The sequence below is a fragment of the Neomonachus schauinslandi genome, chromosome 2 (assembly GCF_002201575.2).
Source record: "Neomonachus schauinslandi chromosome 2, ASM220157v2, whole genome shotgun sequence".
Lineage (NCBI taxonomy): Eukaryota > Metazoa > Chordata > Mammalia > Carnivora > Phocidae > Neomonachus > Neomonachus schauinslandi.
This window is the reverse complement of record NC_058404.1, coordinates 132,953,214-132,973,694: the sequence shown is the minus strand read 5'-3', so window position 1 is coordinate 132,973,694 and position 20,481 is coordinate 132,953,214. Positions and strand designations below refer to the sequence as shown.

The 20,481-nt window shown below is 38.4% G+C and overlaps 1 protein-coding gene across 2 annotated transcripts; it reads right to left on the bottom strand.

Annotated features, from left to right (window-relative positions):
* Positions 1-858: 858 nt before the first annotated feature.
* HSD17B13 (hydroxysteroid 17-beta dehydrogenase 13) lies at positions 859-20,437 on the bottom strand. Of its 2 annotated transcripts, XM_021702299.2 has the most exons (7): positions 20,228-20,437; positions 16,496-16,603; positions 15,514-15,645; positions 13,473-13,579; positions 11,455-11,592; positions 8,022-8,138; positions 859-1,879 (listed from the first exon to the last, which is right to left on the bottom strand). In XM_021702299.2, exons 1-7 carry the CDS (start codon positions 20,435-20,437, stop codon positions 1,789-1,791), a joined length of 903 nt encoding a protein of 300 aa, XP_021557974.1. In that variant the 3' UTR covers positions 859-1,788. The 2 variants fall into 2 exon arrangements, with proteins under 2 accessions (XP_021557974.1, XP_021557975.1); XM_021702300.2 differs by lacking the exon at positions 16,496-16,603.
* Positions 20,438-20,481: the final 44 nt, after the last annotated feature.

Genomic DNA, 20,481 nt, shown 5'->3' with positions numbered 1-20,481 from the left:
TTTATTTATTTGACAGAGAGAGACACAGCGAGAGAGGGAACACAAGCAGGGGGAGTGGGAGAGGGAGAAGCAGGCTCCCCGCAGAGCAGGGAGCCCGATGCGGGACTCGATCCCAGGACCCTGGGATCATGACCTGAGCTGAAGGCAGTCGCTTAACCAAGTGAGCCACCCAGGCACCCCAGTTCTTAGTTTTAAAGCAAGGAATTAAAATGTCATCATGGGGACGTGTCTCTCTCTGACAAATAAATAAAATCTTTAAAAAAATAAAAATAAAATGTCATCATGAATAAAAATTATTGCCAAAATATCTAGGAAAAAACAAATCTCAAAACAATAAAACTCTGCTCAGTGCCACACACAGAAAGAATTTAGTAAGTCATTTGATAAACCAACACTTCTACTGTCAAAGAAGCCAAAGTTGAGAGAACGCTGGGACCCTTAATACCTGCTAGTTCTAGCTATTACCATCCAGATCCTTGCTTCCTGAAGGAGATTCATTGAGACTGAGAGATTAGAAATCAAAGCTCTATTTTATAACCACAAGAGGTTATTTTTTTTTTAAGATTTTATTTATTTATTTGAGAGAGCGAGAATGAGAGAGAGAGAGAGAGAGCACATGAGAGGGGGAAGGTCAGAGGGAGAAGCAGACTCCCTGCTGAGCAGGGAGCCCGATGCGGGACTCGATCCAGGGACTCCAGGATCATGACCTGAGCCGAAGGCAGTCGCTTAACCAACTGAGCCACCCAGGCGCCCCAAGAGGTTATTTTTTTAAAAGCACAACATATTTATCATTTGTTTTTAAGAAATTTTTATTAATGATTTGTGTTTAATCATTCATTTTTAATAAAAACAGGCAGATAGTTGATGGAAAAGCAGTCTATTATATATGAGAAAAACACAAAAACAAGATTACTCTTGCTGTAGTGGGAATCAGATCTTTAAAGAGAACACTCTTTTATCTCTTAGATCTACTGTCTAGTATTGGGTAGTCAGCCTAATTCTTTTTTCTGTGTTAGTTTTCATTTTTGAAGCTCAAAACTATCTAAACATCTCTGGTACCAATGATATGTGAAAGCATAAACTACAAATAAAGAGGGGTTTATCCTGGGGTTAAAATTTCAGATATTCTGAGATTCAAGGAGAGTCAGGTTTTATAAGGTCATAGTATTTTAAGAGGTTATGAAAAGGGCAGAAAGTATAGTGTCCACTCTTGGTGGATATAAGAGTGATACAAAGGACAGAATCAAGCAAGAAACTACAGAATACCGTTGCACTGTTTTGGGCTGCTGAAAAGGGAGAAGCCAGTGAAAGCTTCCAAATGTTGAATTTCATAGAAGTAACCTCTTTGTCCTTTGGAGCACTGCAGCCTGCTTAAACCTCATCTCTAACTGCTAGCTCACATGGTGTACATGTTGACAAGGTCTTCAACCTTCCCTGTGTAAATAACTTCTCTTTGTATTTACTCTCCGGGAGGTGGCTTTGTTCCCATTGAAGCAGAAAGAAAAAAAAAACAAAATATCTGAAGAAAAGAGGCCTTTTGAGTATGTTTATATAAGCACAGAAGTTTTTAAGGGGCATGGAATGAAATTGGATCTGACTGTTAAAGCTACATTAATATTCTTGAGATAGACAGGTAATTAGTCTTGTTCCTTTGCTGCTGATGTCAAACTAATGTTTTTTTTTTATATTAACAGTATTGAAAAATGTGAAATTAAGCTTTGAAGCATTGATTCTAAACTTAGATTTACATCATTAAGGTGCAGACATCTCTGGCTGGAGCTCCATTATTCATTTCATTTTGGTTTTGTGGCCAATCACTGCTTCAAATTGAACGTTCTGTAAGTGATTCATAGCTGCCAAGGCACGTTCAGGAAGAAATCTGTATAAAAAAAAGATAAAAAATTCTCAATGAAAAATTTTTGACACGAGAGTTCTTTTTTGTTGTCCTTTAAAATACGGAGAGTTATCTGGTTTGCATTTAATCTTCCTGTGTTCCTCCTTTCTTCCTTCACATCTACCCCTCTCTCGTGTGTGTGTATGTGTGTGTTTTAATACTTATAGTTCAAATACTGTGGACATATAAAGAAAACACTGATATAAACCATTCTTCAAACCTTCTCATATTAGTGAAATCTTATAGGAGATTTCATATGATAAAGATCTGAAACTGAAGGTCTGGACTTAATTGCTGAAACTGTCGATGAATCCTGATAGGAAGCATTCACAGAAAGACACCACCAGAATATCTATTATACACCTTATAATACGCCTATTATATACCTTGTAAGCCCCATGCAGGGTGTAGAGATTACTTAAAAATAAAAAAAAATCTTTTAAAAAATGCTAAGGAGATAGGATTATTTACCCAGAGGACATAATCTCAGCTTTCTTCTGAGGGACAGTTGATGATAGATTAAAATTGTATCAATGAGAAGATAGACAAAAGTACTCAAAAAACAGCCATGACCTGAGCAGCTTACCGTTGAGCTGAGAGACTAAGAGGAGAGGAGAGGTTGTCTTGGAACAATGGATGAGAAATATCAGCCTTCTCTAACTAAGGGCTATAACTGTGAGGAGGATTCGTGTGGGCTGGAATAGTGAAGGAGAACTTCAAAAGTGTTCAAGGACAGGTAAGATTTGAATAGGCAGATGAAAGGAAGAGCATATGTGTGAATATAAGAAGGCAGAAGTAACACATTCTGCAAAGAAAATCATATCGAAAACCACTTTGGTGTTGTTGACTAATGCAAGATTTACATCCTTGCCTCAGGTCGGGTAGAAGATGGATGAATAAGCAAAGGGGCAGGGAGAAAGACAAGTATAAGAGAACCTGTATGGGCTTTTTAACTATCCTTACAAAGAAACCTCCATACTAGTAACTGCATCTGCTCACAAAATTGTCTATCTCTGTAAAAGGAATTATATGTGAAGAAGATTAACAGTAAGTGCCTATTGTTGAGTAACAAACCATCATGACAGCTCCACAATAATACCAAATATTTTGAGACTCTTGTTTATTGTACAGAGATACCTATTCTCTAACTCTGACAGTATGACTATGCTTAGTATCTTGTTCATAAGCAAATATGCTATGATTTTTATTTTTTCAATATTAATATGACGTGTTTTTTTTTTTTTTTAAGATTTTTATTTATTTATTTGAGAGAGAGCACAGAGAGAGGGCCAGAGGGAGAAGCAGACTCCCCGCCGAGCAGGGAGCCCGATGCGGGACTCGATCCAGGGACTCCAGGATCATGACCTGAGCCGAAGGCAGTCGCCTAACCAACTGAGCCACCCAGGCGCCCCAGTATGACGTGTTTTGAGCCCTAATTGAGGAGGAATCCCATGAAACTCCTTTCCTACAGTTGCTTAGCAGTAAGACATTTAGTGAACTCTTGAGATGATGTTGCCATGAGGTCGAGGTTATGCTAACTTAAGTTAGTCTACTGAAGCTAAAATGGAAGACTGAAACTGATGCAGTGATGCAGCTTGTCCCCTGTTCTTGAATTGTTCTATTCCAAGGTAGCACAGTTTATGTGGATTGGTTTCAAAATGACCTAAGGTCTTGTGAAGTTATTATAGTTATCTTCTCATTGATACAATTTTAATCTATCTAAACTGTCCCTCAGAAGAAAGCTGAGATTATGTCCTCTGGGTAAATAATCCTATCTCCTTAGCATTTTTTAAAATATTTTTTTTTATTTTTAAGTAATCTCTATACCCTGCATGGGGCTTGAATTCACAACCTCGAGATCAAGAGTTGCATGCTCTAGAGACTGAGCCAGCCAGATGCTCTTTTTCCTAGAATTCAATGTAAGTTCTGCTTCCTAAATCTTTAATATCTGACTTCTGTGCTTTTTTAATGGCAGGGGCCTTACCTGCATTATCTTATTTTTATGGTAAGCTTAGAAAGGAGGTATTAGCACCACCTCCATTTTATATATGGAAAATCTGAGGCCACAGAGGTTAAATAACTCATCCATGGTCAAAGAACTACTAAGTGGTAAAGTGGTTTTTCATCTTAGGTGGAGCCTTCATTCTTAATCACTTTATCATATCGTGTTTCTTTAAAAACAATCTTTGCTTCAGTTAGAACAGCCTCCAGCAGAGATGATATGGAAATCATAGAGGTGGCAGAGAATATCATATAAGTACTGAAAAACAAAAAACTATCAACCTAGAGTTCTATATTCAGTGAACATATCTTTCAAAGCTTAGGGCAAAATAAAGAATTTGTTAAACATACACAAGGCGAAAGAATTCACAACCAGCAGAACTTCTCTGAGAAAATGTTAAAGGATACTCTTCAGGCAGAGGGAAAATGATACCAGATAGAAGTCTGGATCTACACAAATGAATAAAAAGCACCAGAAATGTTAACCACATGCATAAGCACTTAAGAATTTACCTCGTTATTTAAAGATCTTTAAAAAAGTATTCGCTGTTTAAGCAAACAAACAAAAACTGTAATGTGCGTTTATTTTTAACATATGTAGAAGTAAAATGTATGACAATCATAGCGTAAGTCAGAGGGGAGAGACAGAAGTATATCATTGTAAGGTTCTTAGACTATACATGAAGTGGTATAATATCATTTGAAGGTTGACTATGATAAGTTAAAGACACATACTATGAATCCTAAAGCAATAACTAAAGTAACAAAACAAAGAATTATAGCTAGTAATCCAAAAAAGGAAATAAAATGGAAACATGAAAATATTCAATTAAACCAAAAGGAGGCAGAAAAAGAGAAAAAAAGGAACCAAAAATAAATGGAATAAATAGAAAACAAATAGCAAGCTTTAAACTTAGCTTTAAATTTAACTATATCAACAATCATATTAAATGTAAAGAGCCTAGGGGTGCCTGGGTGGTTCAGATGATTAAGCATCTGCCTTCGGCTCAGGTCATGATCCCAGGGTCCTGGGATCGAGTCCCGCATTGGACTCCCTGTTCAGTGCAGAGCCTGCTTCTCCCTCTCCCTCTGCCATTCCCTCTGCTTGTGCTCTCTGGCTCTATCTCTCTGTCAAATAAATAAATAAATAAAATCTAAATAAATAAATAAATAAATGTAAAGAGTCTAAAAACCCCCAATTAAAAGGGGTTTTATAAAATTGGATTTAAAAAAAAAAGAACAAGCTATATACTACCTACAAAAACACATTTCAAATATAAGGAAACAGGTTCAGAGTAAAAGAACAGAATAGGATATACTAAGATAACATTAATCTAAAGAAGCTGAAGTGGCTATATTAATATCAGTATATTTTACAGCGAAGTATGTTTCCAGGGATAAACAAGGTTATTTCCAACACGACAGAGTAGTTAATTCATCTAGAGGACACAATAATCCTAATTGCTATGCACATAATAACAGGGCTTCAAAATATGTGAAGCAAAAATGGAAAGAAAAGTAAAGAAAATAGACAAGTTCACAATTATAGCTAGAGATTTTGAGACTCCTTTCAATAACTGATAAAACAAATAGTCAGAAAATCAGTAAAAACACAGAAGATTTGAACAACACTATCAACCAATTTGACCTAAGCTGACATTTACAGAACACTCAACAATACAGAATACTCTTCTCATTCTTTTTGGGTGCATATGGAACACTTATCAAGATAAACATATTCCAAGCTTAAACATGTCTCAATAAATTTAAAATATTAAAGTCATATGAAGTAATTAAATTAGAAAACAGAAAAATCTCCAGAAAATCTCCAAAAAGCTAGAAATTAAAAAATGCATTTCTAAGTAACCCAGGTTACAAAAGGGAAATTAGGAAGTATTTTGAACAGAATAGAAATGAAAACATAACATGTTAGAATTTGAGAGACAGAATTGAAAACAGTACACAGGGAAATTTTATAGTATTAAGTGCCTATGCTAGAAAAAAAAATCAATGGACTCAGTTTCCACATTAACAAACTAGAAAAAGAAGGGAAAATTAAATGAAAAATAGTCAGAATAAAGGAAATAATAAAGATCAGAAAAGAAATTAGTGAAGTAGAACACATGAAAAATAAAAAAAATACATAAAAAATAAAATAAACCAAATGCTAGTTCTTTGGAAAAAAACCAATCAACTGATAAACCTCTAGATAGACTGAAGAGAGTAAAAAATCAAAAAATACAAATTGCCACTACCAGGAATGAGATATCCTAAAGATATTACAAGTACAATAAGGGAAGATTATGAATAAATTTATGCCAATAAATTTGACAATTTAGATGAAATGGACACATTCCCTGAAGGACACACATTACCAAGAACAAATAAGTAGCCTGAATAGCCCTATAGGTTTTAAAGAAACTAGATTTTTAGTTAAAACTTGTTTATAAAGAAAACAACAGGCCCAGATGGCTTCACTGGTGAATTCTACCAAATGTTTAAAGAAAAAATGCCAATCCCACACAAGCTCTTCTGGAAAAGAGGAGGGCATACTTTCCAACTTATTCTATGAAAATCAGACAAAGACATTACAATGCAGGGGTAGCTTATTCTTTAAAATTAATCAGTATAGGGGCGCCTGGGTGGCTCAGTTGGTTAAGCGACTGCCTTCGGCTCAGGTCATGATCCTGGAGTCCCTGGATCGAGTCCCGCATCGGGCTCCCTGCTCGGCAGGGAGCCTGCTTCTCCCTCTCCCGCTCCCCCCTCTTGTGCTCTCTCTCTCTCTCTCACTCTCTCTCTCAAATAAAAAAAAAAAATCTTTAAAAAGAAAAATAAATAAATAAATAAAAATAAAATTAATCAGTATAGTGGTGCCTGGGTGGCTCAGTCATTAAGCGTCTGCCTTCAGCTCAGGTCATAATCCCAGGGTCCTGGGATCAAGCCCTGCATCGGGCTCCCTGCTTGGCAGGAAGCCTGCTTCTCCCTCAACCACTCCCCCTGCTTGTGTTCCCTCTCTCGCTATAGCTCTCTGTCAAATAAATAAATAAAATCTTAAAAAAATAAATAAAATTAATCAAATTAATCAGTATAATACATCATATCAACAAATGGAAGTGAAAATGGAAAAAAAATATGATTTTCTTAACACAGTTAGTAAAAGCATTTGATAAATCTCTCATCAAAATAGTAATAGAAGGGAACTTCCTCAACATGATAAAAAGCATCTATGAAAAAACAGCTACAGCTAACATTATACTTAATTGTGAAATATTTAATACTCTTCTCTTAAGCTTAAGAGGAATACTTGGATGTATGCTTTCACCAATCCTATCTAACATTGCATGGAAAGTTCTAGCCAGTGCAATAAGGTAAGAAAAAAAAACCAAAACCATACAGATTGGAAAAGAAGAAGTAAAAGTGTCTTTATTTGCAGACAATATGATCATCTGAAATAATCTATAAAAAAATCTGTTAGAATCTACAAAAAACTACTAGAAATGAATTTAGCAAGGGTGTTAAATACAAGATCAAAATGCAAAAATCAAACACATACTAGTAACAAACAATGGGAAATAGAAAACATTTTCTGAATGCCATTTGCAACAGCATCAAAACCATGAAATACTTTGGGATACATTTGATAAAAGGTGTGTAAGACTGTATGCTGAAAACTATAAAATGTTGTGTAGAGATATTAAAGAAGAGAAAAAAAAGGAAAGGTATTTTATGTTCTTTGTTTTCTTGGGTTGGAAGACTCAATGTTGTTAATGTCAATTCTCCTCCAGTTGATCAATAGATTCAATGCAATTTCCATCAAAATTCCAGCAGGCTTTTAAATAGACCCTTTAATTTTAATTACATCGTGTTCTCTTTAAACTGTCTTTCCTTCAGTTGGAATGGTCTCTAGCAAAGATTAAACTGAGATGGTAGATGTGGTAGAGAAAATGAATCATTGTTTTTTTTATAGACTGAAAAACACAGTAACAGAGAAAATGTAACTGTTCTCCCCAGGCATGGGGCGGGCGGGGGGGGGGTTCCACAGCAACTTTCACAGCTGAAAGACTCTTCATTATAATGATAGCTCTACTGGTGTTTTAGCATTTTAGATGTTTTGTGCTGTACTTACTTGTCTAGTATTATATAGATATTGAAATATGATGGAACAAAAATCATCTTCTTATTGGTAAGTATTCCATCTATCAAGCTTCTTGCAACTGCATCTGTCTCCAAAAGAGGCCATAGTCTGTGATTAAGAAGAAAAAAGTTTGGTTCTTATTGTTGTTGGTGTTTTAATTATCAAAGGCAGGAAAATTACCTTATCCTGTCACCAAATTAGGATTTAAAAGGTTCCAGGATTCACTGAACAAATGTCACCTGCTCCCACCCACCCCACACATTCCATGGGGATGTTTTGTTATCACAATCTTAAACTTTCACATCCAGTGGGCATGTTTTATGGCTCACTCAGTAAAAATATCAAAAGGGTGAAGGGGTGCCTGGCTGGCTCAGTTGGTTAAGCATCTGACTCTTGATTTCTACTCAGGTCATGATCTCAGGGTCCTGGGATGGAGCCCCAAGACAGGTTCCACGGGGAGCCTATTTGAGGATTCTCTCTCTCCCTCTGCCCTCCTCCTGTTCGTGCTCTCTTTCTCTCTAAAATAAATAAATAAATAAATAAATCTTTAAAAAATATATCGGGGCGCCTGGGTAGCTCAGTCATTAAGCATCTGCCTTTGGCTCAGGTCATGATCCCAGGGTTCTGGGATCGAGCCCCGCATCGGGCTCCCTGCTCTGCGGGAAGCCTGCTTCTCCCTCTCCCACTCCCCCTGCTTGTGTTCCCTCTCTCGCTGTGTCTCTCTCTGTCAAATAAATAAATAAAATCTTTAAATAAAGTTAAAAAAAATAAATAAATATATCAAAAGGGTGGAGAGGAATTGGAGATATAGGTGAAGAGGCTCCAGGCAAGAAGAGTAGCAGGTGGGATTATTCATGGACAGAAAGTGAACATCTGACATCTTTCGTCAGGGCTTGTGGGATACAAAGCTATTGCCAAGCATACTTTCTTTCTTCTGGAGTTATCCCATAAAGCTGGATTGTTGTTGTTGTTGTTTTTGAAGATTTTATTCATTTGTCAGAGAGAGAGAGCAAGCATGCACAAGCAGGGGGAGCAGCAGGCTGAGCAGGCAGAGGGAGAAGTAGGCTCCCTGCTGAGCAGGAAGCCCGACTCGGGGCTTGATCCCAGGACCCTGGGATCATGACCTGAACTGAAGGCAGATGCTTAATGACTGAGCCACCCAGGTGTCCCAAAGCTGGATTGTTTTGAAGGCATTTAATTCTTGAGGTCCATCTCTGAATTGCCTATGCTACAATTTAATGAGAGTTCAAGATATGCACAGGGAGTATTGCATTCCAGAGGCGTGACCTTGCACGGTCTCAGGCGTGACCCTGAGATCATGACCTGAGCAGAAATCAAGAGTCAGATGCTTAACATGCTTGCATATACTGAAGACTGTGTATGTGAGTTCTTGAGAAGCATTTATAACCACAGGCTCAGTGTAGAATTACCACTAGTGCAAGATGATGAGAAGAAATTAAAATGTAAATGGATTGAAAATGTTACATCAAAACTAAGAAGTCTGGGCACGGGTCGAATGGAAAAAGGTTGCATAGAAGAGTTAAGTTATAACTTCCTTCCCTGACATGTTCTGTGATTTACTACAGATTATTTTGTGATTTAGGTTTTCATGGCATTGAGTAGCAAACCAGCAGAGAGTAATATAAATCAATACCTTTCTAAATTATTGGGTTCTGCCTTTTCCCTCCCTGATTTTTCCTACCTGGTTTCTTCAACCCAGTATCTGAGCCAAGCCTAACATTAGTATATGAATATTTTAGCCTTTGCCAACGGGATTCAGAATCCAGCAGTTTGGGTCAATCTTCAGCTTTGCCTGTCAGCCCCTAGAGTCACCCCCAGGCATCCACATTACCTGGGATCACACTAGACTTACTCTTCTCATCTCTTGTGTCTTCCCCACCCAGTGGACCTGGTACGCTTGGCCCATACTAAGCCTGAATGCTTACCAAGAAGGTTTTATTAGGCCCAATTTGCTGTTTAAGAAAACTGAGTCCAGAGTCCCAGTCATACCACAGTATTTACTTAAATATTGTGTACTTGTTAAGTGCCTATGATCTAGCACTATTAAAAACTCCACTGCCAGGGAGTGACCACAGCTCCAGAGACCACACAGCTAATTTAGAGTTCAGAGTCAGTAGCTTCAAATGAGGCTAAGTTTAAAGGAGAATTTGTTAGCTCTTTTGAATGAATATATTTGGACTAATTCCCCTTTAGTAATAAATTGGCTTCAGATGAGCAAGCTTAGTGTATTTTGTTAACCTGCAGCAGAATATATACCAGAATCGAGGCAAATTTGTGAAGGTGTCTGAATTTTAGGGCCCATCTCCTCACCTCTCTGCTTTTTTTCCTCTCCTTTCAGGACCAATTTCTCCTCTCTTATGGTTTCTATTTTTTTTTAAAGATTTTATTTATTTATTTGAGAGAGAGAGGATGAGAGAGAGAGAGAGCATGAGAGGGGGGAGGGTCAGAGGGAGAAGCAGACTCCCTGCTGAGCAGGGAGCCCGATGCGGGACTCGATCCCGGGACTCCAGGATCATGATTTGCGCCGAAGGCAGTTGCTTAACCAACTGAGCCACCCCGGAGCCCCTCTCTTATGGTTTCAAATCCTCCCTTACCAGAGACAAAGTCCTCATAGAAATTCATCTTGATTAAAGGGTTAGGGGCTCAACTTATTGCTGCTCCTAAAAGCATCTACATATTTACGGAGGACAAGGAGGTAACGGTGATCAAATGCTGGGATTATATTTAATACATCAATGTTTTCCAAACCTGTCTCCAGACTTACCTGGTAGGTATGCTTGCAAAGCAAAGCAAAGCAAAACAAAACATCTCATTCTTGGAGCTCATCTCAGTCTAATCTCTAAGGAAGACCCATAGAGTGTTTATTTTCTATGGAAGCACAGGTGATGATTCTTAGGACCAGACAAGTTTGAAAAATGTTGGAGTACTTCCTGCTAGCACCGTGGAAGATGGAAAAGGGGCATATATTTGTACCTTTCCATACTCTGAGGAGGATGAACCATGAATGGGCGAGGGGGATGTTATGTAACATTCATTTTGGGGGTGGGGTTTCTAAGAGAGGACACTCTTGACATCCCTGAGCACACCTCTCCAGCCTGTCCCACCCCCTCTCATTCCCTCTTGGCACCCGAGTGTGTTGAACCTTTCACCTGGACAAAAATAAACACCCAATTGCCTAACTCGTTGGCAGTTGGTCGCTCCTGCCAGTCATCAATGCATTTTCCCCCTTTATTCGTCTAATTTCAAAGTGAAAATTTAAAGGCAGTACAACATTAAGACGAAACATTTTTCCTTTTTCATTCTTTTTCCTATTTTCTCAGTTGATCCACCTAAAAATTTCTTGTACAGATTTCATATCAATTTCTCATGCCATATTTTCATCCTAACTTGACTTTGACCTCACCTTGTGCTTGGGTTTTTGGTGAACCCAGTATTCACAAAAACTGGGCAGAGACACGAAGTTTTGATTCCAGTTTTCCCCAAGGTTTCAAGTTCTAATGTCAGAGCTCTGTGGAAGCCGACAGCAGCAAATTTGCTGGAACTGTAAGAGAATTACCCACCATCATTGCTAGATTTCTGTAAGAAGGCAATGCTGATTTGGTTTGAGAACAAGTAGAAGCCAATGTCCCAAATCTTCCACTTGGTCATCAATTTTCATTTACATTTTCTTACATGATTTTACAGAATTCTGAACGTACCGATTTCTTACTTAGCAATGATAGCAATAGAACGAATCCTAGTAATATATTAACTGCCTTACTGCTCGCTTTTCCACCCTAGTGTAAGGTTTTCCATTCAATCTTCAAACTGTTTTCTAATTAGTTTTAATTGCTATTTTTATTTTAAAAAATATGAAACAGGTAAAACATATGTAGAAAAACTATGTAATAGTATCTACACTGAAACTTCTGCGGGACTCTCCACATTTCTCCTCTCTTATTAAGTGAGTTCCTAGTTTCTCTCTTTATCCTGGAGGCTGCTTTGACTTCTTAATTTCATTGTCAAAATCTGGAGTAAAAAGACTTTAGGTGGTATGGGTGTGCCTTTAGCATATCACTTTATCTTCTTTGATTTTCTCACTTTTATTTTATTTATTTATTTTTAAGATTTTTATTTATTTTATTTGAGGCAGAGAGAATGAGAGACAGAGAGCATGAGAGGGAGGAGGGTCAGAGGGAGAAGCAGACTCCCCGCCAAGCAGGGAGCCCGATGCGGGACTCGATCCCGGGACTCCAGGATCATGACCTGAGCCGAAGGCAGTCGCTTAACCAACTGAGCCACCCAGGCGCCCTGATTTTCTCACTTTTAAATGCAGGTTATAAAATATAGGGCTGTTTTGAGAATTAAATTGTATAGCATATGCCTTATAACTTCATTACCTATAAGAATCTATATAAATGTTCATTGTATTTTTGACCCAGGTGACAATAAAAACGGTAAAATTAAAGGCCAGCTGCTTTCTTAAGGGAGAAGCAAAAAAGGAAAAGTATTACATTGGGTTTCCACATTTCTAGACATTAAAACAATAGCAAATGTTTAATCTGTGACATTCTTACTTGTGTTTTAAGATGGTAGAGGCCGTTTGAAACAACCATGTGTGTGCAATGACCCCTAACTGACACTGAAATTTAACTATAGTGACTACATTCAGCGTCAGAAGTAATTTTGTCCATGACTCAGTTTAACCTTGAATATGATGTATAAGTACATAATAAATCTATTAATTACCCACACCCACACCTTTCCACTGATACTCATGTGTTGGCTGTTACAAAAAGAACTGGACCAAATGTTACCAAGTTAAATTTTCTATGAGGTTGATATGAAGCCGAAGTAAGCAAATGAGATGCCATTGAAGGAGTTTACAAGGAAAAGAGATTTTGCAAATAGTGTATCCTCAGGGCTCCCAACCTTTTCTCTTTGTGTCCTTGGTAGATCATGGAGTGTACTCTCTATATCTTTTAATCAGCTAGAGGCTTTCTCTCAATCTCTCTCTCTCAACACACACCATCTTTCATGGCACGAGCACAGTGGAAAAGGTTTTGGGGCAGGGCTCACTCTGGTTAGCTGATCTTGGGTATGCAGGTGATGCACACGTTTATGTTCATTTGGACTTCTGTCTGTTTTACTTCTTAGTCTGTGGTTCCCTGTTTCTTTTATCAACATGTATTCATTCCAGGATACGATGGAAACATACTTGGCATTACATTTCATTGCTCTATAGAGGAGCTTTCAGAAATCTAAAAATATTTTAACAATTACAACCAGTTTCACTGTTTTAGGAGAAGTCATTTTGTAAAAGTTTATTCTAGACTACTATGTAAATTCTGTAAATAACCCTGCCACGAGGATTGGAATCTAAGGTCTAATAAACCCTCGAAAGAATATATAGTTATATCATTGCTGGAAAATAATACTTACCAATATGGAATAAGATAAGGAATCACTCCATGGCCACACACTGAAGCCACTGTGACAATGTGGCCATGATTTCTCTTCATCATGGACGGAAGAAGTGCTTTTGTGATCTTAAAGATCATTGCAGAAAGAAAAAAAAAAACGGCACAGGTGTTAGGTTTCTAAATTAGGTAGTTCTCTTTTTTTTTTTGGGTAGGTAGTTCTCTTTTTAAGAAAAAATAGCATTTGAGACTTCTAAGATGAAATGAAACGTGTCAATATTCCATGATTACTTCCATATAAATGACAGAAATGAAAAAGATTGAAATGTATTTGTTTAAGGTGGCATTGAGGGCTGTGTACTAAGTATCACATGCTAAGAGCTCATCTTAATATTTCCCCTTCCTTCCTGGGGCGCCTGGGTGGCTCGGTCAGTTCAGGGTCTGACTCTTGATTTTGGCTCAGGTCATGATCTCAGGGTCATGAGACTGAGCCCCATGTTGGGTTCCACGCTTCGTGCAGAGTCTGCTTGCGATTCTTTCTCTCCCTCTCCCCCTGCTCATGTGCTCTTGTGCTCTCTCTCTCCCTCTCTCTAAATAAGTTACTTAATTTAAAAATCTTTTTTTTTTTAAGGTTTTATTTACTTATTTGAGAGAGAGAGCATGAGCAGGGTGAGGGACAGAGGGAGAAGCAGACTCCCTGCTGAGCAGGGAGCCCGATGCGGGGCTCAATCCTGGGACCTTAGGATCATGACCTGAGCCAAAGGCAGACACTTAACCAACTGAGCCACACAGGTGCCCCAATAATTAAATCTTAAAAAAAAATTCCCCCATCTTCCCTTCAGAAGGAATCAAATATCTCCTTTATGGATATATCATCGCAATAATATCAAGGGAAAAATTCAGTGTTTTCAGAACCGAAAAGATCCCCTATGGTAATCTGGTATCATGTAATTTTTTTTGGTTTGGGGCTTTATCATTCTAATGAGAAGAATTGAAATCTTGTGTAACTATATCAAGTTAAGTAGAAAAAGCTGGGTTTTGTCCTGATCCACAATCATTATCCATCATGATTAGATTTAGTATCTCCCTATTTGTAACATTGTGTATTATATATTGATGTTACAGGAAACAAAAAGTCATTCTTTATCTCCAAAAAGCTTTCACTGTTTTGAGAGAAATATCAATATTTTATGAGAATTTTATGAACACACCCTATAGACCCTATACAAATCCAGAGAGCCAGAACTGCCAAACTAAGCCACTCCTAAATTTCTGACCCACAGAAACTCTGAAAGGAAAACAAACACTTATTGTTGCTTTCAGCCACTAAATTTTGATATAATTTGTTATGCAGCTATAGATAACCAACACATGAGGTCTCTATGTAGTTTGGTGGGCATAATAATCAATCCTCATTAGCATGTGTGAGTGGTTGGGGCAGGTGCGGGGGGACACATATCTTTTTCTTCTCTTCCAGAGTCCAGATTTGCTCTAGGTTCTATACCTAATATTGAGGCACTGGAAGATTAATCCATATAAATGCTTTCTACAGAGTCATATTTCAGTTTTCTGATAACCAATTATAAGAGGTCTGTAGAGCCATATATCTAAGTTCAGGCATGGACCTAGAGCTTATCTGAGTCCCATGCAGAAAAGTTCCTAACCCTGATATACATTCAAGTAGTGATTTATGTTGTCCTTTCAGTTCTAAAATTCCATGGTATGAGGTCACAAGTGAATGTATATTGTATATATTTCCTCTAAAGCCCTGAAAAGATGTACACTGATACCCTTAGCATAGCTCCACAAATATATTGAGCACTTGGTCCATCCAGGCCATGTTTTGTGTTAGATTCCTGGATAAGAGAGACCAACGAGCCTACATTCTGGTGAGTTGTGTCCTTTCAAACTCTGTGCCCTTCTGTCAGAGACTCCCCCACTCAAATTAATTTGGTGATTCTTGATTTAAGGCAAATATAAAGGTGTGAACTTAACTACAAACTTCATGTACCTTAGGGGGAGGTGTGAGATATGCACAAACCAGAAATGTTTCTCACACTCACCCAAAAGTGTCCTAGGATGTTGACCTCAAAAGTTTTGGTAATCTCATCATCCTTGGTACTAAGAAGGTCAGCTGGATATATTGTCCCAGCATTATTCACCAGGATGGTTACATCTCCCACTTCTTTCTTTACCTTTGAAATGGAAAAAAAACACATTCACTGGATGTGTTATAGAAACTCAAAGTTTTGGGGGAAAAAAAAAAAAGAAAGAAAAGAAACTCAAAGTTTTGGGGCTTATGTCACCCAGGGATTAGATTCTTTAATCCACTTGATGAGAGCTCTCAGAGTTCAGGCAGGAAAAAAACTTGTCTATAAAGTGAAATTAATATTTGTGTCGATTAATTGATATTATCAGTCCTGACCAAATATGTTCTTAGTGCTGAGTAATCTTCGTTCTACCACCTACTAGCCATGTGACCATGGACTGGCTAAGCCCTCTCAACCTCCGTTTGCTTATCTGGCAAATGAGGTCAACAGGGTTATTGTAGAGATCCAAGGATGCAGTCGTTTATCAGAGTGCTTGGTTCACTGTATTTGATATCTACTCTTTTAAAAACTGTTATAATAACTATTAACAATTCATTTTCTGTAGAAGACTAGATTAGCAGCAACATAAATAAAATCCCCTAGGGAAAAAAAATTACAGATAAAAAAGGAATTACTGCAAAAGTAATAGGACTAAATTGAAACTAGAAAGTGATTCTTTCTCCTGGGACTAAATCTCTTCTCTGTCACTCTGTACCACTGCTCAAACTTCTGATCAGAAAGAAATTGACCGATAATATGAAACAGTAAGAATAGGCAGAGTTGAGTGGATTCTATGCAGTTGAGTGGATTCTATGCAAGGAAAAAATAAATGCCCTTCCTTCTTCATACAACTTCCTCAGTTCTAATCTAAATCAGGCAGTCAAAAAGAACCTTTACATTTTCTATGTCAATGGATACAAAATTATCTGAAGAAATTTGTATTCTGAAGTCTCACCTGCTTTACAGAGTTATAAATGTCTTCTCGGTTACCGCAGTCCACCACATACACGTGCGCAGTGGCCCCCAGTTTCCTGCATTCGGCTGCCGTTTCCTCAGCACCGCGCTGTAATTGGAAAAGACAAATGCAAAAGGAGGTAGGTCAGTTAGGGGACAAGAGTGGGAGAGAAAGAACTGGAGAAGAAGTTTCTTTAAAGATTAAAATTCATGTCCAAAATGCCCTCCTTGTTTGTACGAAGTTTCACGAGAGACGCTGCTTGCGTAATGGGCCAAGAGATTTTACCTGGCTTTTCTGCCAGTGAGGGCTCCTACCGGTCACGTGTTTTCACCTTGTTTGGCTTCATTCTCAACAGCCATTCTGAGTCAAAGCGGAAACAAACAAACAAAAAGTCCTTCATGTTTCTCTAGCTTTTTATCTTGGGTGAGAGGGTTCTCCAGGAGGCAGTTTTTCTAAAGCAGGCTGCTCTCACAGCTAGAACATGCTTGAAAGATGTTGCTCTTTGTGGGGTCATGGAAATGTTTGAGGACAAAGAAGAGGAAACTCAGTTTTTCATTTAACATATATTTGTTGAGCACCAACCATATAATAGGTAGTAAAGCAACTCTAAACGAGTGGTAATTTTAAACTCTTTGCCTCTGCCTGTCATAGGTTTCTCGATGATTCTAATTTAACCCTCTAGGAGGGAAGGTGAAAGAGGGATCCTTATTTGAGGAAGACTTTCATAGGGAGACAAACTGCTCTTGGGGATATAATCTTGTGTGCAAGTGTTCTGGAGTGAAAATGGGGAAGGGCCACTGGATAGAGTCTTATCTATGTAACTATTTCGCAAGTATAATAATAACTTTATAGTAACTTTGTAACAACTCCAGGACATGGCGATGGAGAAACTTTTCAGCCTAAATTCAAAGACCTTTTTTCCTAAGGTAAAATTGTCCTGATGTTTCTTGACCTGCATTTCTGGAAAATGAGAATTCTTTTCAAGTTTTGACTTCCGTTAATTTTTTTTGACCTCTGTGGATTTATCTCAATAAAATTCCACTTTTTCCTCTCACAATTTATAGACTCTTCTCTGTGATAAAGAGGCAAGGACAGCTGCAAGCCCTTTTCTAACACTGGGATGTTAGTTGTGTGGCTGTTGCTTGGGACAATCCCTGAATGAGTGGCAGGGGGGTTCCCTTAGCCAGCACACCACCTCCCTTGTGTCCTCCATATCCCACTACCTCAGGCTAAGCCCGGGAGCAGAAGCCTGAAATCCCAAAGAATAGACCCGAACAGAAATTAGGACATGTAGTCACAGAGTCAGTGTCCCCTCATAACCTTTTGGGGCTTGCAGAAGAGTGTGGAGGGAGGACAGGAGCTCTTTCACCAATTTAGGCTTCACCTGGTAGCTTGCTCATTGTCAGATTACAAGACCCACCATGCATTCTTTTGTCTCTCGATTCATGGTCAGTAGAGAGCATTAGTTTTTTTTTTTTTTTTTTTTTAAGATTTTATTTATTTATTTGACAGAGAGAGACACAGTGAGAGAGGGAACACAAGCCGGGGGAGTGGGAGAGGGAGAAGCAGGCTCCCCACTGAGCAGGGAGCCCGATGTGGGGCTCAATCCCAGGACCCTGAGATCACGACCCGAGCCGAAGGCAGTTGCTTAAGCGACTGAGCCACCCAGGCGCCCCAGTAGAGAGCATTAGTAACCAGAGCTTTCGTCAGAGGCTTTGAAGAATCAAAAATGTGTCAGTCTTATAACCGAGCTACAGAACTGCAAAATGTAATGCCTTGTCTTTTTGTAAGCAAATAGTTGCTTTAGCTTCAACTCCGGCTTGCATTGGTTACTCCACTTTTCAGTTTTCCTAAAGCAACAGTTTAGATTGAGTGAGGGCAAACCAGTAGCATGATTCCTTAGGTAAGACAAAAGAAGCCAGCCTTAACAAAAAGGGAGTTGGCACCTTCCACAGGTAAAGGAGATCTGAGCTTCATTTGCAGCCTTAGAGTGAATCATTTAATACCTTTAATGTTTAACCATAAAATCCAAGGATTCAAAGAAATCCTGTGAAGTTAGGTGACTCATCCTGCAGGCATAATCTTAAATAAGTCATTTTTATTCCTTGTCACTGGAACTTTAAAAAATGTAGTAAGTATAATCCTCTCCCCAAAAACACACATCTGGAAAGATCCAAAGGTTAGATTTTATCAAGTCTTTTTCATGGATCTATACTTATTTCTATCTTTTTGATGAATGCTTGAGAACAGCAGACAACAGTTGTCTCAATTGGTAAATTCTTGTCCTCTTCTAAAAAATGCTTTGGAATCTCTTCAAGGACCAAGCCGATGCCAAATCACTTTCATGTATATCAACTCATCTATTAAATGCCTGTGTCTGTTACATGGAAATGTATCAACTTTTCCTTGTATAGTATTCTTTACTGTCTGGAAAGAACCAGAGAAAAACTACTTTTCTAAGTTCAGGTGACATTTCTTTTTAAAGATTTTACTTTTAAGTTATCTCTACACTCAATGTGGGGCTCGGATTTATAACCCCAAGATCAAGAGTCACATGGTCCACCAACTGAGCCAGCCAGGCGCCCCCAAATGACGTTTTTGAAGGATTTAAGAAATAGGGGCCAACTGGATGTGATAGCAAAGAACATCAGAGAGTAGTAATATAATGGCAATTAAGATCTCACTGTGATTTGTGGAAAACCTGATTCCTAAAACTTCACAGTTTTTCCAATCTTAAAATCCTGTAACATTTTTCTGTGTATATTTTCATGGCCTTACCAGAATTCACAAGTTTAGGGGAAATGATACAAAATTTCAATTATTTCAGTTTTGAGTAGCTAATATAGTGTTTACAAATAACAGTACAAGAAAAATATGAATGCTCAAGAGAAAGCCTGACCCACTGCTTGTGGGTTTTATTTAACACGACTAATGTTTACTATGGCCAGGCATTGTTCTAAGCACTTAAAATATTCACTTGTTTAATCCTCTTGCCCAGGAGTCCACAAACTATTCTGTAAATTGCCAGAGAGTAAATATTTTAGGATTGTGTGGATGTGAGGGGAGGCACTAAGAAGTTCTGTCTTATGTTCTTTTTGGTTTTTTATCTGGTTTTGCTTTGACATTCTTTTAACAATATAAAAAACATTCCTCGCTCAACACCCTGCCCAAGGACCAGGTTTGGCCCCGTAGCTGTAGTTTGCTGACCCCTGTTCTTGCCCATTCTGTGAGGTATTATTTCCATTTCAAAGATAAGGAAACAGTGGGCGCCTGGGTGGCTCAGTTGGTTAAGCACCTGCCTTTGGCTCAGGTCATGGTCCCAGGGTCCTGGGATCAAGTCCCGCACTGAGCTCCTTGCTCAGCGCGGAGCCTGCTTCTCCCTCTCCCCACCCTTCCCCCCCCACTTAGTGCTCTCTCTTGCTATCTCTCTCTCTCTAATAAATAAATAAAATATTTTTTCAAAAAGATAAGGAAACGGGAAGCTTGGAAGTAGCCTGGCTCCGAGTCTGTGTTCTCAACCTGCATATGATGGCATAAAAAAAAAAAATCACTGCTTAGTTCTCAGTTATGTTCCCTTTGTCAAACCATCCCAATGCATATGTAAAATATGGCACTGGAGAGTTTATGAAACATTGAAAAAGAAAAATACAAAGGTAAGCAGCTGCTAAGTCAAATAATTTTTACAACATGTCTTACTTGTGACTTTAAAAGATGGGCAAGTGAATGCATTACCTTATTAATATCCCACAGAACCAGTCGGCTCTTCCGTTTTGCAAATTCATAGGCAGTCCACCTGCCTATTCCATGCCCGGCTCCTGTAATGAGAACAACCTCCCCAGCCACAGATTTTCTCCTTCGGGGAAAGAAAACCTTCACCAGTGCCTCCAAGTAGGAGTAGATGATGGTGAACAGAAGCAGGAGGAGACCCAAGATGATATTCATGGCTCTGCTCTGTATTCTTCTCTGGCTCAGTCCTTGTCTAATGC